Raw genomic sequence first — 24,473 nt, forward strand, 5'->3', positions numbered from 1 at the left:
ATGAAGCGTGCAATTATTTTATGAACCACCAAAGTTCGCATATCCGACACGTGTCTACACTTTATAATAATTTTGTTATTTTTCCGGGAATACCTTCAAATGTGTGTTCATGTTCAACTAAAAATATAAGTGAATTCATGTGAAAACTAGTTGACTTCCGCTGTACCAAAATAAATATAACCATAAAACATCACGATTTGTTTTTTAAGAAGGTATTAATGGTGTCTATTATGTATTAGATTCAAACTTTTGACAGTCATGTTCTAGATTGCTTAAAATTATTTTCGGTTTTGGTAGAATTGTTATGTATTTAAAAATTTGATGAAGTTGTTTTTTCAGTACCTTTGATAGTATACATCAGATAGTATACGATATAGTATACATCGATTTGTAGCAACTCTTTCATCTACATACATAATTACAATTGCCTCTTTTCTCTATCGTTGCACTTTGATCCAAAAAATCCCCATAAAAATTAATGTTCAGGATCAATGGCTGAACACGTGGCTCTTGAAGACATAACAAATTGTCCAATTCATAATATTGATGAAGATAATAATGTTTTTTCAACTACTACAACCCGTCCATCTCGTACCGAACATCGACTCAGAATGCTTGCAAAGGTAAGTCTTGGAGGTTGCAAAAATTAACCATTCCTCTACTTTTTATGAGTGGGCCAGGGATAAAATTTGTTTTTTATACAACTTTTCTAAGTTGCACAATAAATCAACCTGTAAGAAACTACTGCTATATCTGTTTTTTTTTCAAATAGTTTTTAAATGTGCCTATATACATACAATCTCCCTAGATTTCTGAATCCTTTTCCTTCACAAAAAAGAGGAAGGAAAAAGAAATGGAGTTGAAGGAACTCAATTCGATTAACAACGCCAATTATACACCAAAACTCTGTCTTTTAATATTTCTTACTGGAAATTGAAGTGGTTTATTAGATTTTTGAAATTCCGAATCCTGATTCTCATACTTAAAACCGTATTTTTCCCAAGTCTTCTACCCCATTGCTGTACTTTGACAGTTCATCCCTTGGTGGATCTTTGATTTGCCAAAAAAAATAAATAAATTGATTATATATAAGAACCGTCATTTGTAGATTTTTTTTATTAATTGACAGTCACTTCCAGCAGAAAGAGCCGACAAGTTCATGGACTTAACGTTAAGTTAACAAATGGCTGTGTTTTCTTTTTTACCGATCTGTAATTAAATAGAAAAAAGACACATTGATGTGATTGGAAAACAAAATCTTTTACTTCCAACTATTTTTTCAATGTTTTCCACCAGATTTCATTTTACATCCAAAATATTTATATCATTTAACTCAAAGCGATTTTGAACTCCTCTGCTCTAGCTTCTTTCATTTTGAAAAAATGTTATATCTATGAGTATCAGTGGTATAAAAATAAGAGAAGAAAGACGAGAAGCTCACTCTTTAGCTCATTGGCTTTCAAGTGATAAAGCTGGCCACAAACGATGTGAACCCTCTTTTTCATTTTTTCTTCCCATGGGAATCCGCCACATTCACGTGACATCAACCATTTCCTCATTTTACTTTAAAACTTTCTGGACTTGAAATTTAAAATTTAAAATTGAATCTAATTTGTTAACTTTTCACCATGTTTCCCCTGTCTGGTAACAGAAAAAGTAGACCTTTCAATGATAATTTGGAGTTTTTATATAATTTACTGAAGTTGTTATAACCAAAATCTAAAATTTTCTGACTCCAAAGTTCTCCAAGTCAAAAGACAGTTAGGACGTCAAAAGACTCCAAGTTTTTGAATTAATCTAATCCAAATCACATATTCTATAGCTGCACTTTATTCAATATATTTCCCGTTTGATAGCTTTAAATAAAATGTGCACTTTTGTAATTAAAATTGAATAAAATGAGTCATAACTTGTCTGATCTTTTCTTCTTCATTTTCTTTTCATTCCTCCTCCCACACTCGCATTTTAAATTCCCTTGTCACTGGGAGCGGGGGGCACCGCGAATTTTCAAAACTTTTTTGAAGGGACACTGGTTTTCATTTTTTGGGTTTCGGTTTTGAAAAAGTTGATCTTTGTTTTTTTTTGTAATTTTTTCCAGTTTGCAATTGTTCTGGTTTTGGAAAATTAGTTTTAGTTGCAAGTTTTGCAAAACTTCCGGATTGCTCCAAAGTTGCAAAAATAAGTTTTTACTGTTTCCATAGTTTCTAGACAGTTGAGAATCTGAAAATCAAGATTTCAAATTATAAACCGTGAATTTTATTCGTGGTACAACTTTTTGACCTTCGTATAGAAACAACTTCACAGCTTCGATCTTCATGAGTATTTCAAAAATGCAATTAAGACAACCTGAATATAATAAAAAGCATGAAAATATCTTCTAAACTTTCTATAAACTTCATGCCACCCCCACATTGGTTGACCCAACAATCCCGTCCACACACATCTACACATACATACACAACAATCTTCTATCCTTTGTGGTCGTGCCCTAGTCACCGCCGTCATTTTTCGAGCCGCTGAGCAATTATATTATGTCTATTATGAATGTACTGCTGCTCTTCTCTCGCTTTTTTCTACTCATTCGGACCTTTCTCTCTCTCTCAACTAGAAATGATGATGATGTTCGATGAGCACAAAACTTTCTTTTTTGGGCTCTTTTTGGAGCACTTTCGGTGACTCTCACAAAGGTGTAAACACTGGAAGACTTGAATTTTTTTAGTTTGAGAAAAAATTTGAAGATATTAAAAATTAAGATAGGTCTAATTAGACAAAATTTTTTGTTTCGGAATTTCTGACCAACTTACTTTTTTTGGCCAATAAAGAGATATATTCCTTATGCAGTTTCAAAAACTGATAACTTTAAAATAAGAACCGAGAAATCTAATACCCTAAATATACCTTTAATGAATTTTTAATTTTTGGAAATCATTTTTATTTTAAAAATAAACTTTAGGTATCAACTGTTAATTTATCAATTTACCGGGTATCTAAATAGTACAAATTCAATTCCTCTTATTGAAGTTTTCCGTTGTTTCAAAACTCATTTTCTGGTTCTTCATTTTTGAGAAATGCCATTATTTTTTTGCAAATGTCAAACATCTATTTTCATAAAGACCAAACCAATTTCATCTTACATTTTCGTACTTTAATTGTACCCTTCACCTCCCTCGCTCATTCTTTTTTCTTTGTTCGTTCCCAAAACGCCTTCATTTTTTTACCGACTGCTGCTGCTCCCAGCAATTTCCGGAGTGAACATTCGGAGCACTTTCTCTCCTTTTTTAATGTGCTGCTCCTTTTTCTTGTATAAGTGAGCTTGAAGTCTTCCGTTGCCATGAAATATTGTTCTAACACACTTTTTTTTTGGTTAAAACATGCTATAGCTTGAGTTTGAACATTGGAACCGAAAAATTTCACATCTTAAAAAAGTTACAGTGTCTCTTTTTCGTTTGAGCTCTATATCTCGGACAGCTTCATTTTTTGGAAGTGACATTGTTCTGTAGTACAAATTCGGATAATCACCGTACCTGATAATCTTGCTCCAGAGGCAAAACCATGGTAGATGGGAAAACTCTTTTGTCTTTAGACATTCCACTCGATTGGGGTTCTACAGGGCGCTTTTAAACTGTATGGAGACTTCACTAACCTTTATCTCTCTAAAATGTTCAGATATTCTTCACAAATTTTATTAAGAAGGGAAAATTAAGGAAATATGACAGGCTTTCTTATAAAAGTTGCATGTTGATTCTTGTAAGAATCGGTCAACGTTTAAAAATAGAGAAGTGTAAAAACTCCATTAAAACGCCATTCAACATATACATCTCCCATGGATACATCATTGACCTCTTCTTTCCGACCTCCCGTTTCAAAATGTGACGTTTCCATAGAAGTGTCATCTGCAGAACAACCCCAACCAACTCCTTTCAATCTTTTTCTTCTTCAATATTTCATTTTATTTCAGAACTTCAAAGACATCCGCTCATCATCAATGGCTTCTTCAAGTTCAGCTGCTCTTCGTCCTTTTGGGACGGCTCGATTGACACCTGGAAGACAAACTGGAAGACAGACACAACAACAGATTAGTGCTCCAGAACCAATGATAGGTAAGCATTTTTCGAGGCTTAATTTGATACAATTCACAAAGTGCCGGGCTCGCCCAGAATATAAAAAGCTGACTCAAATTTTCAACAAGCTTATCTCACCAAAAAGTCACTTTTCGAGGAGAACAACTTCAGAAAGTTTTCGAAAAGAGTTGCCTCGATTATTTCCCCACTGGTTCAACTCTACCTTTTACAATATTATTAATATTGGATTTTCAGCTATTGCTCTCTCGGATATGGAGTACCTAATGCGGTCGGCTAGATCAAGCAGAAGCTCAGGAAGGTAAGATTTCACACTTAATTTTTTTCAAGAGTTACTTCAAATCTTGAAATAAATGAAAAAACAAAACAGATTTTTTAAAGTTCTCACAATTGGATAATCTTCAAAATTTCTTCCTCAACGAATTCAAAAATGTAGACCACAAACATTAAATTCTCATCATAAAAACGTATTTTTTTCTCCAATTATATACTATTATTACCTTAGAATTTTTCAAACATCCAACATTTTCTCCGGAAAAGACCAGAGCTCGGCGAGCAATTTTCATGTTTTAAATTGTCGCTACAAACTGAATTGAGAGACGAGAGGCCTCTTATTCCGTTTTTATACGAAAAAAGGAAACTATTTCTTCTATTTTGTTCCTGAATTCTAAAAACAATTTCTGATGAATATCTATAATGTGAGACCAGCTTGTCGGATTCCAAGTTTTTCAGTTGACAGGCCACGTTCTGTACTTGACAGTTTTAGGTATGATTATCATTGTTTACTAAGAAACATAAGAAAAATACAACATGAAATGGAATAGTAGTTTAGCTTAGTTTTGAAAATAAACTGGAAAATACATGAAAAATAACATACAATACAATATGTAGAAAAACAGCAAAATAAATCTATAACTTTCAGATCAGAACGCCAGCCAGGATGCACATGCTGCTGCCACATTGCTGCTGGGGTTACTGTAATTCCACGTGTCGCCCGTTTTTCAATCGAAGGAGGACTCTCAACACACACCCTTATGAATCATTCTGATAGTGAGTTTTTTTGAGCTATGGTTTTGAGTAACTCGATTTAGGTTGTAATTTCAAATGAGCAAGCAAAAATTGGGAAAAAATGTCAAAAAACTAATACAAATATTTCAGATCGGATAGCAGTAAAAATCACATGCAGTGACAACAATATGTACAGAGTGACACCTGTATATGCAACTGTTGAGCCTGGACAAAGTCTTCCACTTCATGTAAGTTTTAACACAAAATTTCAATTTTTGAACATTTTTATTTCAATCCCGATTGAACTAAGGTTTTAGGTTTTCAGGTTTCAGGTTTTAGATTAAAAATTTCTAAACTTTTGGAAAATTAGAAGCTAGATAAATTAGCTTAAATTTAAAATATGGATATCGGAAATATAAAAGTATTTTCTATTGTTCTCTCTGTTATTGCATTTTTGTAGCTTCCTGAAACGTTTTTTTTTACATTTTTGAAGTCTGCTTCTCTTTTAGTCGCGCATGTCTGAAAAAAAAAACAAAAAATTCCAAAATCAGTGAAAATACCAAAGTACCAAAAGAAAGTCAAATTGCCAAAATATGCCAAAAGACCACCACCAAAAAAGTCCAGGTTGCGTGGAGTTTCTAGTCGAAAGTCATCGTTTCAGAAAATAGCAAAATTGAAATCTTCAAAGCCTGTTAAATACAAAAATAGAACACGTATACCATACCCACCCCACAACCCACTTGAACATTTGATTACAGATCGCCCGAATTACCAGTGACCTAATCAAACGTGATCGTCTCTGTGTCAATATTCTCGAAGCAGATGGCAATAAGGAAGCTCGCGAAATTTTCAAAAAGAACGCGAATACACGTGCACCAGCTTCAATCAATATGGCCCTTGAGGCAACAAATGACAATCAGAATCATCATCATCAGGAGTAAAGAAACACAAATATGTACATGCAGACAAACAAAACTACCAACTTTCATTCTTTTTATGCCTTTTTTCTTATTTTCTTTGATAAAAACATAATAAAACAATATGAAATGACATCACAAAAACTGCAAAATCACAAAAAAAATGTCAGAAAATCGCAATAAAACGAACGTTTTATTTGCTCAAATGATCAAAGATATTTTCTTGTTAAACTGCATCATGAATCACTTGCCATTTGAACAAAGGATTGTCACAAAATTAGTTTCCAAATTTTTTATGTCAATTCGTCATTTTTTGAAAATTGTGTTATCTTCGAAACTAGGCCAGAATACTTGATTATTTGAACATTTGTATTGATAAAAATCGATTAGTAAGTTGAATTTTTCAGTTCTTAACTGATTCTTTCCATGAAATTTCATTTTGTTTGAAAACTCTACAGAAACGGTTTTTTGAAATTACATAATTTAAAAAAAAACTACCAACCCCTGTTTCAAGTTGAAATTTTGCTCATTTTAAAGGTTCCTATCGTCAGGACCTGATCACAGGATCCTGTCACGAGCGAAACATTTCAGCTACAGTACCCTCAAGTATTGTAGCTATTTTCTTACATAGCTTATTTTTTGAGATTTGTATAATAAATACACGAGGGCACGGTAGAGAAAAAATTTCGATCGTGCCAGGACCCAAGGTAGCGATTTGCGGTCAAACAAAAAATTAATTTTAAGAGTAATCCCTACTTATTATAAGTTATATATCTCTCGCTAAGATGATTAATATTGAAACACTGGTCTCAACACGATTTGCCTGCGTTCTAGGGGAGCTTCTAATCCTCTATCACCTGACATTAATCACTTGCTCATTCTTCTCTCGTTCTCTGTTTCTCTTTCTTCTTCGTTGAAGTCTCTGTTGAATAATTGTCAAACCCATAACACATTTTATTTTTATATTCCAAAAAAATATTTTTAGAATGAAGATCTTATCGTTGATTCTTGTAATTTTGGTGCTTGTGGTGTCAACAGAATCCGCCGCTTCCAACAATATTTTCTCATCAATCTTTTCTTTTGGCAAGAAAAAACCAACAAGTACTCCAACACCTAGTTATTCAAAAGGTTTTTTTTTAGTTCTTTGTTCAAATGATCTTTGGATTTACATTCCAGCTTCCGCTTCCACGAGCCGGTGTGGAGTACAAGCATCACAATGTTCTGCTTATGAATGTTGTAACTTTGATCAGACATGTCTTCGAAACCGCTGCTTCCCAAGACTATCGGTAAACAAGTTCAAAGATAATTAAAAACTTATTGTATACGTTTTTCAAACTGCACAGAGAAACCCATAAACTTTCAAAAGTTTCAGAACTGTCCAGTTACTCGGGACCAATGTGGAAATGCATGTTGCAAGACTTCTGAGCAATGTCGCAATGGAAAGTGTTCCCGATAATTTATATAACTATACATTTATGAATATTCAAAAAACAATATGTGCACAAAAAATTGTGAAACGAGTGTAAACGTGTGAAAAGTGTACATGCGATGTATACAATATGGGAGATTGTAAATTTTCAATAAAAAAGTCACTCATCGGAGAACGAATTGACGTGTTTCAGGAAATTGTTGAAGTTGGCAGTTTGAGAACTTATTTTTTCGAGCTGAAATTTGATTGAAATTTGAATTTGTTAATTAGTTATAGTTTTTGGTTTAAATGCCATTAGCTATTTATTTCCAAACTCACCTCTGTTTTCAAGTCCATGTTACAAATATCAATATCACCGGATTCTGTCATATCGGGAGCAGTTTTCAGCTGCTTCAGATAGTCTCCCAGCTCATTACCAAGACTTGGCGCACCACCGAAATCTGATAGCTGATTAAACTGAAATGAAATAATTAACGACTCGTTGATTAACTAAGGCTTACATGAACAAATGAATCTTCACTCAGCTCCATTGAATCAAGTGGCAACTCTTCATCTTCATCTTCTTCAAATACAACTTCGTCGATTTTAGCGGCACGGAAGCTCTCAGCAACCTTTTCTATCGTTGGCTCTTTGTCTTCTGGAGTTGATTTTGGAGAATCTAGATTTAATAATAAATATTTGAATTATTTTTATATTCTTACTGAGACAAGTAGAAGAAGAGTTTTTCTTGGTTCCATTTGCTGGATTGTATGCCGACTGTAGTAGATTCACGAATGGGAATGAATGATTTCGTAGATCTGCTAGAGATGGTTTGTGATCTTCTTCATAAGAATTTTGAACATCTGAATGTCGAGAGTCTTCACTTGATGTTGATTGTCCAAGAATAAATCTAGGAGCAGCTTCTCGGGAGGTCTTAAATTTTTTAATTCGTTTGACTTTGCATAAAATTTTTTTGAAAACTTACAGAACTTCCAGCACTTGTAGCAGATTCAACACTTCCACTTGCTTTTCTTTTTTTAGCATCAGCAATTGGAACACATTCTGAGACAGTTCTTGTTTGAATATTTTCATCTACAACTGTCTTTTCCCCGTCATCAATTTCCTCTTCTACATCTTCAACAGGTCTGAAATTTAATAATTATTTAAAATCGGAAATTATTCTATTTAATCCCTTACGTTACTGGAGCAATCTCTGGTTCCTCGAAATGCATTGATGTTCGGTAATGTAGGTCAAGACTGATATTTCCAAATTTTGATACAAGTTCTCCAATTTTTCTAGTTTTCTTTCCTTTTCCCATATCAGATGAAATATCATTTTCAAAAACTCTATACATAATTACAAAAGTCTCCAAGTGCTGCTTTTTCACATACAATCGATGCATTGGAGTCATTCTGGCTGATACAATTGCTGATCGAAGCAATGTGCTCATATCATGATAAAGTTCATTTCTTGAACAATCATCAGTTCCTTCTGATGAGCTAAGAATCCACGCTTCAAGTGGTAATAGTTGTCCACTGGGTGTATAGAGTAGAAATTCGAGAGTAAGAGTTCCGACAGGTGGATAACTTTTGATGTTGGATTTAAGATAAGCTGAGATTTCACCGAGTTCGTCAATTCGCATATTGAACCAGTCGACTGCGTTTTCCGAGTACGGTACACATTTTGATTCAATTTCATCGCCGAGGCGAGACTGAAAATTTATGGAATATTAGGAAATTTTGATTTGTTTTTATTGTTTGGTAACTATTGTATGCGAAATTTTTATTTTTTGAGCCACAAATACTGTACCCGGTCTCGACAAATTTTTTGTTAAATGCGAGAATGTTCGCGCCTTGAAAGAGTACTGTAGTTTCCAACTTTGATCGGTGCTGCGGAATTTATGTCTTTACTTCAAAAGATTTCATTGATTTTTCAGAAATTTCACATGTTTCATTTTAGTTTTTTTTTTCGATAAATTAATAGATTTTCATACGAAAACTATGAAAAATCGATGAATATTTAAGCTCAACGAAATTTTGAAACTACAGTACCCATTAAAGTCTCAGACCTGTTTGAATTTTACTTAATTTTACTAAATTATTTTTTACATACAATGGCGCCAATAAATTCGGATTTTCAATAAAACAAATGAGTTTCGGAGCATTAATACTCTTAATTAAAAAAAAAATTATAAATACCTGAATTATAGATTGAACCATTCGCACCGAGAAGAATTTGAGCCATTTGTTGTACGTGTCGTACTCATTTACCATGTTTAAATAATATATTATTGATCTGAAAAACAAGACGATGGTAGTAGTCACATGAGCGTAAAAGAGACGAGATGAGTGATACAATAAACTGGAGAGGTGGTAGAGAGAAAGTGAGATGTTGAAGAATTTGGTGAAAATAGAATGGTTGAAGAGTGTTTTAAATGGAGTTAGAAGAAAAAATCCTAGTTAATACTTTTGAAAACTGAAATAATCCTGCATTGAGAGCGAGTTTTTGAAATTGCTGCTCTACTGGAGAGTTCAAGGATAAAAGGTGCAAGAACGGCAGTACATATTGAGCAGCTGGCTATTTTAACAATGTTTGATAGCAATTTTTAAAAGTGTAAAGATGCTCAATGTGCACAATTGTCATCGGTTCTTGAATCAATAACTGTGGAGTGCTGGGTGCGCCTGCTTCACGTGATGGCCGAGAACTCGAGGACTAGGATTTTTGGGTGCAATACACAGATGTGGCCTCACTGGGAATGGCTCGGAAAAATTATGTTCACAATTTGTTTTGAAGGTAGTTTATTTTAAAGAATAGGTAAAACTGTGGAAACGAAAAACTGCTAATTTTGAATCCATAATATGAATAAAGTTTGAAATAAATCACTTTATTAATAATATTGTACACTAGTTAATATGTTTGGCACAGATATGGACCGGACTATAGTATATGTTTGACTAAATCACAATTAAGTGTTACGAGTTTTGGCAAGTAAATTAAATCCTCCGGTACCGAGGTTAAAATATCGATTTTTTGTACAAAAAATACATATGAAATCTACCGTATTTCTTCTATTAATATGGCTGCAATACTATTTCTCGATGGTCTTCCCGCTTGCAATACTAATAGGGAGTGCAAGACTATTAGGGAGTGCAATACTAATTTTCAGAACATTTTTCTGACTTTGAGCTTACTAGTTTTTTTTCTGAAAAAGCTCGAATCTTATGTGAAAATTCAGAAAACTTGATTTTAATTGTAACATATAAGTTCAAAAACGTTTAATCTCGTAGAACTGTTGTGAAAAACTGTTGCAAAATAAGCAATAAGTGTTATAAAAATCTTTAAATTACTAAAGAGGGTTTGCACCAAAGAAGTAAACGCAAGACTATTAGGGAGTGTAACACTAATAGGGAGTACCATACTAATTTTCGGAAGGTCTCCGAGGGGAAATACTAATAGTGAGTGCAAGTCTAATAGGGAGGCCATATTAATAGAAGATATACGGTATAATATATTATAATACAGCTATGGTTGTTCAACTATTTGAAAGACTTTTGACAATCCAACAAGACAATGAAGATGACAAGAAAAATATCCAAGACGGTAGTTTCCAGCAGGAATATTATTGAATTCACAAGCCAGAAATTTGCTACCTTCAATTACTTGCTCAAAACAAGTGGCAGCATAGATCCAATTTGTGGCAGTGGTACAGTCGTTGATGCTGGACTGAAATGAATCAATAATTTTATAAAAATAATGGGTGTAGTGTCCAATCAATAAAACCAATACGCGAGTTAACCACAAAATTTTGTGATTTTCGTGCCAAGAATATGTTACCCGGTCTCGGCACGACAAATCTTTGTTGAATACCAAGAGGCGAGCGCCTTTAAAGAGAACTGTAACTTCGAATTTTCGCTGTTGGGGAATTTTCTTCCTTTAATACGTTTTTTAAAATAGTTTTTACACGATTTTTAAAAAAAATTAACAAATATACTGTTATATTTAAAAAAAAAACAATAAAAAATCAATGAAAATTCCGCATCAGCAAAAATTCTGCTCATATCTCTTTGCATTTAACAAATTTGCCGCGTCGAGACCAGATATCATATTTTCGCCACGAAAATTCCAAAATATTTTCTGTCTGACTATTAATAATAATGTATTACCGGAAAAACTCCAATCCAATCACGATAACTTCCATTTTCTTTGTAATATAATTCATTCACTTGGAATCTTCCAACTAATGGAATTGATGTGTACCAAGTGGGTAGATGCTCAAAAATTACTTCCCATTGTGGTTTTGGTGCAGCGGGTGCCTGCAATAACATTGATCAATCGATTAATATATTAATTCATTTACGTACAGTAACTCTAAACATTGCAACTACAGGTAGGTGATCACTTGCCACTGCTTTTTTATTGTTAGTATATGACAATCCAGTAATTCCATCTCCTTTGTACAATATTCTATCAGTCCACGATGGAACGCGTTTTCCATCCTGCTCTGTAGTGCCTACAGTAACCCGATAAGTTGGTTCAAATGTAACCGGTTGTTCGTGAAAGCCAATGAATGCATCACGCTCAACTAATGCTCTTTTCAATTGTTCACGTGTATCTGGAAGCTGTGAGGAATGAGTCCACGTCGTTGGAAATATTTATATTACCGAGTAGTTCTAGATGAGTTCCATTTTTGATTTTTCTAATGACTGTATTCACATCCTCTTCTACGCGAAAGTTGAAGTCACCAAACCAGAATGCTGCTCTGAAACAATAAAAAAAGGTCATCTTATTATGGAAATTATGAAGGATCTCAAGTTCCACGACTCGTAGCACAACATTTATCGAACTATTTTCATTTTTCGCGGATCCAATTACCTGACACTCTTATCCTCTGGAAACGAGCAATTTCTATTGGTATGATACTGTTCAACGCGCTTCCCGTAATTCTCGGGGCCATGTATGAAGTGACTATCAACGAATACTATTGAGTAGGGGCTTGCAAGTTGAAGACGTACACCAATTGATCCTTTATGTCCTGTTAACCCACCCATTGTGTTTCTTTGGAAGCGATAATCGATTCGTTTTATCTGAAAGATTGGATAATTCGAGTGAAAATGTTCGAAAAATAAACTACGCCCATTTTATGTTAGCTCACCTGCCCAATAAGTTGTTTCCTTCCGAAAATCAACACTTGATTCGTGGCTTGAAATGTTTTTGCCAGAAGAACCATTCTTCCATTTGTATTCATCCATGAGGCTATGGTCGTTGCCCATGTAAGTACGGCTCCTCCGATTGTCTCAGAGTGAGCTACTTCTTGCAATCCTATTGCAACTAAATGAGTGTGATCATCGATCATTCCATTGAGCATATTATGAACTGCTTCGGAATCCGACGCCTTCATGGCCAGATTGTATGTGAATATTGTTATTTTCCAATCCATTGTTATCTAAGGATAAGTGGTTAGTCTCATTTCTGTGGAGTATCGGGGGTTAGAAACATTAAAAATGGCAAAGCATCCAATACTGTTGCTATATATATAGCTATATTTGAAGCAAACAAGTAAAATCCTTTCATTATTAATAAGGAGCTGAAACGATAATTTAGAAAAAAGGAACCACAGAACGAAATACTCCAGTGATACTATTTTAAAAGAATGAGAAGCGGGATCTGGAAACGGTGTTGAGTGATGAAACAAGTTAAGAATGGATATTATGGATCTTGAGATTTACAGGCAATGACAACGATAATTATGATGGCATTGATCCGTTGATTAAAGAAGGGGCTTTGTGTGACATAGAAACGGGAGGAAAAGAGAGAGGGTGGAGGACAACCACTATTCATGGAAACCCGCAAGTAGTACAGAGAAATGAAAGCACTGCTAAAAACTATACATTTAATGGAAAATGTGGAATTAAAGATTTGAGTTTTGAGTAAAAGGAAAATATGAAAATTTTCTATTGAATCAATTCATTATCACTTTGCACTACGCCGGAGACGTTTCCTCGCTGGTGGTGGAGAGACACTGATTGGAATATTAGATGTTACATCGTCATCGTCTTGATCTGTCGACAGAACAGCCTCCAGAAGTTCATTGGCGAGCTCATGACGACTTTTCTTCAGACTGATCCAATCCTGTGTTTTGATAACCACACGGTGATGTGTCGTCAAAAAGCGAATCACAGCAGACTTCAAGTAATCAGCAGTATATGTATCGGAAAACATGGCAATTTGTGTGACGTTTTTCAGGTTGATTGTTTGTGCGATAAGGCGCTCACATTGGTCTTTGAGCATCAGAACTTCGTATTTGTCAGCTGAAAAAAACAATAAATTGAAAACACTATTTTTCTTCTGAAACTAAACCAGTACACGAAATATATGCAATTTAAAAATTTACTCCGATAAAATTAACCAAATTTTTTTAAATTGTAAACTTACCAATTGCCAATATTTCGTCAATATTTCCTTGAGACTCAAGTGACTCAGTAGCTCCCGTATACATGAACTCGACCATCGCTCGAACCGAATCATATTTGGCGTCTTCAATGTGAATCTCTCCTTTCTGTGCTTCGATCATGTTTGGTGATGAGAACATGCTTTTGAACACTGGCGAGTTTTGGCCCAGAATGCAACGATGGGCTTTTATATGTTTATTGCCAACATGAATCACACAATCGGTGAATAGCTCATCTTCCCACATACTTCGATTATTTGCGCGTACAATTACTTCAGGCATTTCTTCTTGCTCCTCTGTGCTAACATCTTCGTCCACAACTGGCTCAACTGATATTTTTGATCCAGGAGGGAAGTATTCAACTTCACAAATCAAAAAGAGAGTTCCGTCAGATCGAAGTGCCCCAAGCATCTTATCACGCGAAACTTGGAACTTTCCACGCCCTTGTTGGTTTGTGAAATCTTTGGTATCTCTGCATACACTGACTCTTTGATTATTAGCATCGAGAGCATAAATTTGAAATTCTGTCATGATGGGCTCCTCTCCTCTCTGAAAAAGGTTTTTATATTTTATATATAGAAAATATGAATGAAACTTACGGCTAATCCAACTTGTCTCAAGAAAAACGATACATTATTCACATCTTCATCACGCTTTCCATTTGGATACACATGAAGTTCCCAGCAAACTGTTGGCGCATCAGGGACACTAAACATTCTTGAAATAAGATTCGAACCGTTTTTGATTAGTTTCATCAATTTCTCAAATTGTTCGATTTTCCATTCCAATTTTGTAGAAAGTGCCGTCACACGCGTTGCTTGCTTCGAAACTACTTCTAGACGGCGAGGTTGTGGAGGAAGATCGTCAGCTGAAAATGAAAATAATGTTAAACTCTCAAATTAATTGAGCTATTCTCACTAACCTCTGGAACTGATTGTGCGATTAATCTGCTCCGTGGATGACCACGAGGAACGTGAAGACATATTATATTGCGAATAAGTTTTACCTCTGTTGATAAGTTGAGCGAGCAAGAGGTTATTCTGAAAATAAATTCAATTAAAAGAAAGCTATTCCCGATAATCTCGATAAAAATAAAAGAAAATGATTAAATTCAAAAAGACACAACAACTGGGAAACTCCGCGAATGAATTATTTACGAAAAGCAGGAGTTCTTTGTTAGAGTTACGAAATAAGCAATACGATTTTCGAAACCGATCTACGAAAAATTACACATATTAGAAAAGTATTAAAATTACGAAATCGCCGTTTGATATTCGAAAATACTACCTTTTTTTTAAGTTGGACAGTTTTTAAAGTTTTCAAAAGGAGATCTTCATGAACTCGTCTATGAGGAATAAATGTGGTACATTTCAATATAAAATGGGTAACAATGACAGTTTGGAAATAATTTCCTTTTCGAAAAATTGATATTTGTACAAAATTCGGAACAGTTTCGAAAAAATGATATTACCCCAGTCACATGACTTGAAAAAGGAAAAGTTGCAATTCAGAAGCTTTACTCAGATTCTGAGGGCAATAGAAAATGCCAATAAGTTTTCGAAAAATCAATAAATTTTTTCGGGCAGATGTCTTTCCTCGGCGGCGGCGAACGCGAACGCAAATAATGGCTGCCAAGAAGAGGCGGGTCTATTGATCGAAACATTACGCCGAAGAGTGTTTGAATTACCGGGCACCGTAACCTCAAACACCTGCAGATCTAAGTACGACGCTCCACTCGACACAATTGCGCGCGTTGTTTAGATTTAAGGAAATTTAAATTTTACTTTCGAAAATAGAAATTATCGGTTTTTATTCATGATTTTCTGGTTCAGTCTGAATAAATTCCGTTTTTTAATGTAAATTTTGTGCGCTATTAACTGTAATGCACAATTCCAACTATCAATTCATGTGATCTTACAGTCTAAACAAAGACAAATCTCTCTTTCCAGTTTCTCTACAGTAATACTTATTTTTCCTTGCTCGTCAACTCATTGATTAGTTTTAATTCTATTTTTATATAGTGTGTTATAGGTATGGCCAACTACGGCGGTCATCCCCAAACTGAACCACATGCTATCCCGGATTCAATTCTGGAAGAAAAGTCTCGAAAATGGAAACAACTTCAAGGAAAGCGGTATTCGGAGAAAAAGAAGTTTGGAATGTCCGATACGCAGAAAGAAGAAATGCCACCTGAGCACGTCCGAAAAGTTATCAGAGATCATGGTGATATGACTTCTCGCAAATATCGTCATGATAAAAGAGTCTACCTCGGTGCTTTGAAATATATGCCACATGCCGTTTTGAAGCTACTGGAGAACATGCCGATGCCCTGGGAACAAATCAGAGATGTAAAAGTTCTGTATCACATCACCGGTGCGATCACTTTTGTCAACGACATTCCGCGTGTCATCGAGCCGGTCTACATGGCACAATGGGGAACGATGTGGATTATGATGAGAAGAGAAAAACGTGATCGTCGTCATTTCAAGCGAATGAGATTCCCTCCATTTGACGATGAAGAACCGCCTCTCGATTATGCTGATAATATTCTGGATGTCGAGCCTTTAGAGCCAATTCAAATGGAACTAGATCCAGAAGAAGACGGAGCTGTTGCTGAATGGTTCTACGATCACAAGCCTCTTGCAACAACTCGATTTGTGAACGGCCCAACGTACAGAAAATGGGCATTCAGTATTCCACAGATGTCCACATTGTATCGTCTTGCAAATCAGCTGCTTACCGATTTAGTAGATGATAACTACTTCTACTTGTTTGACATGAAAAGTTTCTTCACTGCTAAAGCACTCAACGTTGCAATTCCAGGAGGCCCGAAGTTCGAACCATTGGTAAAAGATTTACATACGTAAGTGAAAAGCTTCCAGTTGTGTTATGACGCATACTATTTTATTATTTTCAGTGATGAAGACTGGAACGAGTTCAATGATATCAATAAAGTTATTATTCGAGCTCCAATTCGTACCGAGTACAGAATTGCATTCCCATTCATGTACAACAATCTGATCAGCTCGCTGCCTGTTCAAGTTTCATGGTATCATACTCCTTCAGTTGTATTTATCAAAACTGAAGACCCAGATCTTCCCGCATTCTACTATGATCCATTGATCAATCCAATCGTTCTCAGCAACTTGAAAGCAGTGAGTTATTTACAAGTTTCAGCAATGTTTTAAAATAAAATGCGGATATTATAAACAGATTCCTATAAATTTACAAGGTAGTCAGTAGCCGAAATTCGCAATATAAATTTTCCATTAAAGGCGAGAAATCATCCTTTTTGTCGGTGATATCTAGAAATAAAACTGGAGACAATTCGTATTGTATGTCAAAACATTTTCAGACTGAAGAAAATCTACCAGAAGGTGAAGAGGAAGACGAGTGGGAGCTGCCTGAAGATGTTCGACCCATTTTTGAAGACGTTCCACTCTACACCGATAACACGGCTAATGGTTTAGCACTTCTATGGGCCCCTCGGCCATTCAATCTTCGATCGGGAAGAACGAGAAGAGCAGTGGATGTACCACTTGTCAAATCGTGGTATAGAGAACATTGTCCAGCAGGTTAGTTTTGTTTCTATTTTTTTCGTTTCGTTTCTCGCATACTAAGCTGAAATAATATATTCAATTTTTCAGGAATGCCCGTGAAAGTTCGTGTTTCTTATCAGAAACTGCTCAAGGTGTTTGTTCTGAACGCTCTCAAACATCGTCCACCGAAGCCCCAGAAGCGTCGTTATCTGTTCCGTTCCTTCAAGGCAACAAAATTCTTCCAAACAACCACCCTGGATTGGGTAGAAGCTGGATTGCAAGTTCTTCGTCAAGGATACAACATGCTCAATTTGCTCATTCACCGAAAGAATCTCAACTATCTTCATCTTGATTACAACTTCAATTTGAAACCAGTTAAAACATTGACAACAAAGGAAAGAAAGAAATCTCGTTTCGGAAATGCATTCCATTTGTGCAGAGAAATCCTTCGTCTCACAAAACTTGTTGTTGATGCCCATGTTCAGTATCGTTTGAACAACGTCGATGCGTACCAACTTGCAGATGGTCTACAATATATCTTTGCTCACGTCGGTCAACTGACCGGAATGTATCGTTACAAGTACAAGCTCATGAGACAAGTCAGAATGTGCAAGGATCTCAAGCATCTCATCTACTATCGTTTCAACACTGGGCCGGTTGGTAAAGGACCTGGATGTGGTTTTTGGGCTCCGGGATGGAGAGTTTGGTTGTTCTTCTTGCGTGGAATCACACCACTGCTCGAGAGATGGCTTGGAAATCTGTTGTCTCGACAATTCGAAGGAAGACATTCAAAGGGAGTGGCCAAGACAGTCACCAAGCAAAGAGTTGAATCTCATTTCGATCTTGAATTACGGTAAGCTTTAAATGGCAAGAAAACGAATTTATTTATTAATATTTTCAGTGCTGCTGTCATGCATGACATTCTGGATATGATGCCGGACGGAATCAAACAAAATAAGGCTCGTGTTATTCTTCAGCATTTGTCAGAGGCGTGGAGATGTTGGAAGGCTAATATTCCATGGAAGGTTCCCGGACTGCCAACTCCAGTTGAAAATATGATTCTACGTTATGTGAAAGCAAAGGCTGATTGGTGGACTAATTCGGCACATTACAACAGAGAACGTGTAAGACGAGGAGCGACAGTAGACAAAACTGTGTGCAAGAAGAACTTGGGTAGATTGACAAGATTATACCTGAAATCAGAGCAAGAAAGACAACACAATTACTTGAAGGACGGACCATATATCTCTGCAGAAGAAGCTGTTGCAATTTACACGACTACAGTACATTGGCTGGAATCAAGAAGATTTTCTCCGATTCCTTTCCCACCACTTTCTTACAAACACGACACAAAACTTCTTATTTTGGCTCTTGAAAGACTGAAGGAAAGTTACAGTGTGAAGAATAGATTGAATCAATCCCAAAGAGAAGAACTGGCTTTAATTGAACAGGCTTATGATAATCCTCACGAAGCTTTGTCTCGTATCAAGAGACACATGCTCACGCAGCGTGCATTCAAAGAAGTCGGAATTGAGTTTATGGATCTCTACACTCATCTTATTCCAGTCTACGATATCGAGCCTCTTGAGAAAGTCACTGACGCTTACCTCGATCAATACCTCTGGTATGAAGCAGACAAGAGAAGATTGTTCCCGGCATGGGTGAAACCAGGAGATACTGAACCACCACCGCTTCTTACATACAAATGGTGTCAAGGTCTCAACAATCTTCAAGATGTTTGGGAGACAAGTGAAGGAGAGTGTAATGTCATCATGGAAACAAAATTGGAGAAAATTGCTGAAAAAATGGATTTGACACTTCTCAATAGATTGCTCAGATTGATTGTGGATCACAATATTGCCGATTACATGACTTCGAAGAACAACGTTCTCATCAACTATAAGGATATGAACCACACCAATTCTTTCGGAATTATTCGTGGTCTACAATTTGCTTCGTTTATTGTTCAATTCTATGGATTAGTTCTTGATCTTCTTGTTCTTGGACTTCGACGAGCTTCCGAAATTGCCGGTCCGCCCCAATGTCCAAACGAGTTCTTGCAATTCCAGGATGTTGCCACAGAAATTGGTCACCCTATTCGTCTCTACTGCCGGTACATCGACCGAGTTTGGATCATGTTCCGTTTCAGTGCTGATGAAGCACGTGATTTGATTCAAAGATACTTGACAGAGCATCCAGATCCGAATAATGAGAATATTGTCGGTTATAACAACAAAAAGTGTTGGCCAAGAGACGCTAGAATGAGATTGATGAAACATGATGTCAATTTGGGTCGTGCTGTCTTCTGGGATATCAAGGTAAATTTTATTTTTAATTATTTTTTTAAAATTTTAACACGAGGTATAAGAAAGCGAGCAATTATTCGATGGCTGCTCGTTGATAATTCCTCGAAAACTAATGGAAATTAAGCGATTATCCGCCTCATGAACAGATCCATCATTTAACTTGAATGATAAGGTCTACTTGACAGGCGTACATTAAAATGTAGAATTTACTATTTTGATTTTTAAATATTTGTTATTTTACAGAACCGTCTCCCACGTTCCATCACAACTGTCGAGTGGGAAAATTCATTCGTATCAGTGTACAGTAAGGATAACCCGAACATGTTGTTCGACATGTCCGGATTCGAGTGTCGTATTCTACCAAAGTGTCGTACGGCTAATGAAGAGTTTGTTCATCGTGATGGTGTATGGAATCTTCAAAACGAAGTGACAAAGGAAAGAACTGCTCAGTGCTTCTTGAAGGTCGATGAGGAGTCATTGTCCAAATTCCATAACAGAATTCGTCAAATTTTGATGTCTTCTGGATCTACAACGTTCACCAAAATTGTCAACAAATGGAATACAGCATTGATCGGATTGATGACCTACTTCAGAGAAGCTGTTGTGAACACTCAAGAACTTTTGGATTTATTGGTGAAATGTGAGAATAAAATTCAAACGAGAATCAAGATTGGACTCAACTCAAAAATGCCCTCAAGATTCCCTCCAGTTGTTTTCTATACGCCAAAAGAAATCGGAGGACTTGGAATGCTATCTATGGGACACGTCTTGATCCCACAGTCTGATCTTCGATGGATGCAACAAACGGAAGCTGGAGGTGTCACTCACTTCCGTTCCGGAATGAGTCACGATGAAGACCAATTGATTCCAAATCTGTACAGATATATTCAACCTTGGGAAGCAGAGTTTGTCGATTCTGTTCGTGTGTGGGCAGAATATGCGCTCAAGAGACAAGAAGCCAACGCTCAAAATAGAAGACTCACTTTGGAAGATCTCGACGATTCATGGGATCGTGGAATTCCGAGAATCAATACTTTGTTCCAAAAAGATCGTCACACATTGGCATACGATAAAGGATGGCGTGTTAGAACCGAATTCAAGGCTTATCAAATTCTGAAGCAAAATCCATTCTGGTGGACACATCAAAGACACGACGGAAAGTTATGGAACTTGAACAACTATAGAACAGACATGATTCAAGCACTTGGAGGAGTAGAAGGAATTTTGGAACATACATTATTCAGGGTAAGTGTTAACAGATATAATTTGCTTTCTTGTCTTATATGTGTATTTTTAGGGAACCTACTTCCCAACATGGGAAGGTTTGTTCTGGGAACGTGCATCTGGATTCGAAGAGTCGATGAAATTCAAGAAACTGACAAACGCCCAACGTTCTGGACTTAATCAAATTCCGAATCGTCGTTTCACTCTCTGGTGGTCTCCAACTATCAACCGTGCTAATGTCTACGTCGGTTTCCAAGTACAACTCGATTTGACTGGAATTTTCATGCACGGAAAGATCCCGACGCTCAAGATTTCTCTCATTCAAATCTTCCGTGCTCACTTGTGGCAAAAGATTCACGAGTCAGTAGTTATGGATCTGTGTCAAGTTTTCGATCAGGAACTCGATGCACTTGAGATTCAAACAGTCCAAAAAGAAACTATCCATCCGAGAAAGTCTTACAAAATGAACAGTTCGTGTGCCGACGTACTTCTCTTTGCTCAATACAAGTGGAATGTGTCTAGGCCTTCTTTGATGGCAGACAGCAAGTGAGTTTATGTGAAATGTTGTTTGAAAATGATATACTTTTAGCAAAGATAATTTTCTCAAAAATTTCTGAACTTTTCTTTTAAATAGTTAATTTTAATTTTTCAGAGATGTCATGGATAACACCACAACTCAGAAATATTGGCTCGATGTGCAGCTTCGTTGGGGAGATTATGATTCTCACGACGTTGAACGATACGCCCGTGCAAAATTCCTTGACTATACCACTGATAACATGTCGATTTATCCTTCACCGACTGGAGTTCTCATCGCAATCGACCTCGCGTACAATCTATATTCTGCGTACGGAAACTGGTTCCCAGGAATGAAACCATTGATTCGACAGGCGATGGCAAAGATCATCAAAGCCAATCCAGCCTTCTATGTGCTGCGTGAACGTATTCGCAAGGGTCTTCAACTCTACTCGTCGGAACCAACTGAACCTTATTTGACAAGTCAAAACTACGGAGAGTTGTTCAGTAACCAAATTATCTGGTTCGTTGATGATACCAATGTCTACCGTGTCACCATTCACAAGACATTCGAAGGTAACCTAACGACCAAGCCAATTAACGGAGCCATCTTCATCTTCAATCCACGTACTGGTCAGCTTTTCCTCAAGATCATTCATACATCCGTATGGGCTGGACAGAAGCGTTTGTCGCAGTTGGCCAAGTGGAAAACAGCAGAAGAAGTTGCTGCCCTCATTCGTTCGCTTCCAGTTGAAGAACAACCACGCCAGATCATTGTAACAAGAAAAGCTATGCTCGATCCATTGGAGGTGCATCTTCTCGATTTCCCGAATATTGTCATCAAGGGATCTGAGCTCATGTTACCATTCCAAGCTATCATGAAGGTTGAAAAATTCGGTGATTTAATTCTCAAGGCCACCGAGCCACAGATGGTGTTGTTCAATCTGTACGATGATTGGCTCAAGACAATTTCTTCATACACTGCTTTCTCTCGTGTCGTTCTTATCATGCGTGGAATGCACATTAATCCAGATAAGACTAAAGTTATCTTGAAACCAGACAAGACTACTATCACCGAGCCTCATCATATTTGGCCCACACTTTCTGACGACGATTGGATCAAGGTTGAATTGGCTCTGAAGGATATGATTCTGGCAGATTATGGAAAGAAGAACAATGTGAATGTTGCTTCATTGACTCAATCTGAAGTCAGAGATATTATTCTTGGAATGGAAATCTCTGCGCCAAGCCAACAACGTCAACAGATTGCGGATATTGAGAAACAAACGAAAGAGCAGAGTCAAGTTACTGCAACGACTACACGAACTGTCAATAAACATGGAGATGAAATTATCACAGCAACTACATCGAATTACGAAACAGCATCGTTTGCTAGTCGTACAGAATGGAGAGTTCGTGCTATTTCATCCACAAATCTTCATCTTCGAACTCAACACATCTATGTCAATTCCGATGATGTCAAGGATACAGGATATACTTATATTCTTCCAAAGAATATCCTCAAGAAGTTCATCACTATCTCGGATCTTCGAACACAGATTGCTGGATTCATGTATGGTGTATCGCCACCTGATAATCCACAAGTAAAGGAGATTCGGTGCATTGTCCTCGTTCCACAGACTGGAAGTCATCAGCAAGTCAATCTTCCAACACAACTTCCGGATCATGAGCTTCTTCGCGATTTTGAGCCACTTGGATGGATGCACACTCAACCAAATGAGTTGCCACAATTGTCTCCACAAGATGTCACAACTCATGCCAAGGTAACATAATTTAGGATATTTGTAGTCAAAAATTATAATTGAACTTGCTACATTTAAAAAAATTATCCCGAAGAAAATATTCTCAAAACGAAATGATAACCTGGATAAATGTAATATTTCAGCTATTGACCGATAACATCAGCTGGGATGGAGAAAAGACAGTGATGATCACGTGCAGTTTCACTCCTGGATCTGTTTCTCTGACTGCATATAAACTTACACCATCGGGATATGAATGGGGTAAAGCGAATACCGACAAAGGAAATAATCCAAAGGGATATATGCCAACTCACTATGAGAAAGTGCAAATGCTTCTATCTGATCGATTCCTTGGATACTTCATGGTTCCATCAAACGGAGTGTGGAACTACAATTTCCAAGGTCAACGTTGGTCGCCTGCAATGAAGTTCGATGTGTGTCTTTCTAATCCAAAGGAGTACTATCATGAAGATCATCGGCCGGTTCACTTCCATAACTTTAAGGTATTCGATCTAGTTCTAAACAATTTTAATATTTCTTTCATTTTAGGCATTCGACGATCCACTTGGAACAGGAAGCGCCGATCGCGAGGATGCATTTGCATAATCATTTTTCTTATTTTATCTAAAAATTTATTATTTTTTCTCTTCTAAGGACCTCCATAATTTATTCTCATTTTGTTGAATTTCATTTTTTGGTTTTTTTAATCACTAATCTATTTCTCTCGTTTTTTCTCTTCCCTTCGAATCTCCTAAGCAACACTGTGTGTATTTTCCCAAACCCCCTCCCAGTCCTTTTCAACCAAATAAGGTTCGTTCTGTCAGAAATTTAATCCTGAAATTTTATCATTAGTCTTGACGTTTTTATTCCTCTTTTTTGTTCTCATGGTCCCTGAAATTGTAAATTGGGAAATGTATGTTTCTCCCACCTTCCTCCACTATTTGTTTTCTATATAAAGTGAAGGTATTTGGTAAAACGTACGAGACATCTCATCATCATGAATCCATTTTTCATTCCGTGTTGTTTCGTGTTCGGGATTAAAACGCGGTCTCCATTAGTTTTCCAAATCTCCGCCCCATTTCTTCTTCCGAGTCCGTAGGTCATCAAGAACCGCGACATTTTGAAAATGATGATCTTGGGCAAACAAAGCGACAAGCTCAAGGAAACGGCCGAAAGTCAGCTGTCGTTTAGAAAAGAAACTAAGCATCATCTCTGGACGAATTGCTTCACTACTACTGCCAGAGAGAGGAAATTCCTTTTTGCT

General features: G+C 36.5%; 6 protein-coding genes and 3 non-coding genes across 12 annotated transcripts; 5 read left to right on the forward strand and 4 right to left on the reverse strand.

The window, feature by feature from the left end:
- Window positions 1-480: 480 nt before the first annotated feature.
- D2007.2 lies at window positions 481-6,146 on the forward strand (the record flags this gene model as incomplete). Of its 4 annotated transcripts, none has more annotated exons than NM_001379822.2 (6): window positions 481-623; window positions 3,959-4,100; window positions 4,317-4,380; window positions 5,002-5,129; window positions 5,238-5,335; window positions 5,846-6,146. In NM_001379822.2, 5 exons carry the CDS (start codon window positions 3,986-3,988, stop codon window positions 6,026-6,028), a joined length of 588 nt encoding a protein of 195 aa, NP_001367503.1. The 4 variants fall into 4 exon arrangements, with proteins under 4 accessions (NP_001367503.1, NP_001317873.1, NP_001317874.1 ...); NM_001330932.3 differs by having other exon boundaries at window positions 492-623; window positions 5,846-6,028; NM_001330933.3 differs by lacking the exons at window positions 481-623; window positions 3,959-4,100 and having other exon boundaries at window positions 4,334-4,380; window positions 5,846-6,028.
- An 837-nt stretch (window positions 6,147-6,983) lies between these two features.
- Window positions 6,984-7,598, forward strand: D2007.1 (uncharacterized protein). The gene is made up of 3 exons (NM_066380.4): window positions 6,984-7,132; window positions 7,181-7,290; window positions 7,377-7,598. Exons 1-3 carry the CDS (start codon window positions 6,991-6,993, stop codon window positions 7,458-7,460), a joined length of 336 nt encoding a protein of 111 aa, NP_498781.1. The 5' UTR covers window positions 6,984-6,990; the 3' UTR covers window positions 7,461-7,598.
- Window positions 7,465-9,708, reverse strand: atg-13 (Autophagy-related protein 13 homolog). The gene is made up of 7 exons (NM_066381.6): window positions 9,612-9,708; window positions 8,610-9,124; window positions 8,398-8,557; window positions 8,135-8,345; window positions 7,934-8,091; window positions 7,752-7,889; window positions 7,465-7,668 (listed from the first exon to the last, which is right to left on the reverse strand). Exons 1-7 carry the CDS (start codon window positions 9,684-9,686, stop codon window positions 7,594-7,596), a joined length of 1,332 nt encoding a protein of 443 aa, NP_498782.1. The 5' UTR covers window positions 9,687-9,708; the 3' UTR covers window positions 7,465-7,593.
- Window positions 9,709-10,673: 965 nt separating this feature from the next.
- Window positions 10,674-12,856, reverse strand: inpp-5K (Inositol polyphosphate 5-phosphatase). The gene is made up of 6 exons (NM_066382.6): window positions 12,566-12,856; window positions 12,286-12,497; window positions 12,075-12,172; window positions 11,775-12,025; window positions 11,577-11,726; window positions 10,674-11,136 (listed from the first exon to the last, which is right to left on the reverse strand). The coding sequence occupies exons 1-6, from the start codon at window positions 12,848-12,850 to the stop codon at window positions 10,936-10,938; spliced, it is 1,197 nt and encodes a 398-aa protein (NP_498783.1). The 5' UTR covers window positions 12,851-12,856; the 3' UTR covers window positions 10,674-10,935.
- Window positions 12,857-12,972: 116 nt separating this feature from the next.
- Window positions 12,973-14,901, reverse strand: bath-42 (BTB and MATH domain-containing protein 42). Its single transcript, NM_066383.7, has 4 exons — window positions 14,784-14,901; window positions 14,461-14,729; window positions 13,846-14,410; window positions 12,973-13,721 (listed from the first exon to the last, which is right to left on the reverse strand). The coding sequence occupies exons 1-4, from the start codon at window positions 14,842-14,844 to the stop codon at window positions 13,384-13,386; spliced, it is 1,233 nt and encodes a 410-aa protein (NP_498784.1). The 5' UTR covers window positions 14,845-14,901; the 3' UTR covers window positions 12,973-13,383.
- A 989-nt stretch (window positions 14,902-15,890) lies between these two features.
- On the forward strand, window positions 15,891-24,228 carry prp-8 (Pre-mRNA-splicing factor 8 homolog). Its single transcript, NM_066384.7, has 10 exons — window positions 15,891-16,724; window positions 16,779-17,016; window positions 17,217-17,436; window positions 17,509-18,253; window positions 18,302-19,718; window positions 19,950-20,951; window positions 21,004-21,476; window positions 21,583-23,230; window positions 23,353-23,712; window positions 23,759-24,228. The coding sequence occupies exons 1-10, from the start codon at window positions 15,895-15,897 to the stop codon at window positions 23,813-23,815; spliced, it is 6,990 nt and encodes a 2,329-aa protein (NP_498785.1). The 5' UTR covers window positions 15,891-15,894; the 3' UTR covers window positions 23,816-24,228.
- Window positions 17,058-17,190, forward strand: C50C3.13. The gene has a single exon (NR_023958.1). It is a non-coding gene; the product is annotated as a small nucleolar RNA C50C3.13 (small nucleolar RNA).
- C50C3.18 lies at window positions 19,732-19,877 on the reverse strand. The gene has a single exon (NR_052494.1). It is a non-coding gene; the product is annotated as an Unclassified non-coding RNA C50C3.18 (non-coding RNA).
- Window positions 19,761-19,901, forward strand: C50C3.14. Its single transcript, NR_023959.1, has one exon. It is a non-coding gene; the product is annotated as a small nucleolar RNA C50C3.14 (small nucleolar RNA).
- Window positions 24,229-24,473: the final 245 nt, after the last annotated feature.

The sequence above is a fragment of the Caenorhabditis elegans genome, chromosome III (assembly GCF_000002985.6).
Source record: "Caenorhabditis elegans chromosome III".
NCBI classification, from domain to species: domain Eukaryota; kingdom Metazoa; phylum Nematoda; class Chromadorea; order Rhabditida; family Rhabditidae; genus Caenorhabditis; species Caenorhabditis elegans.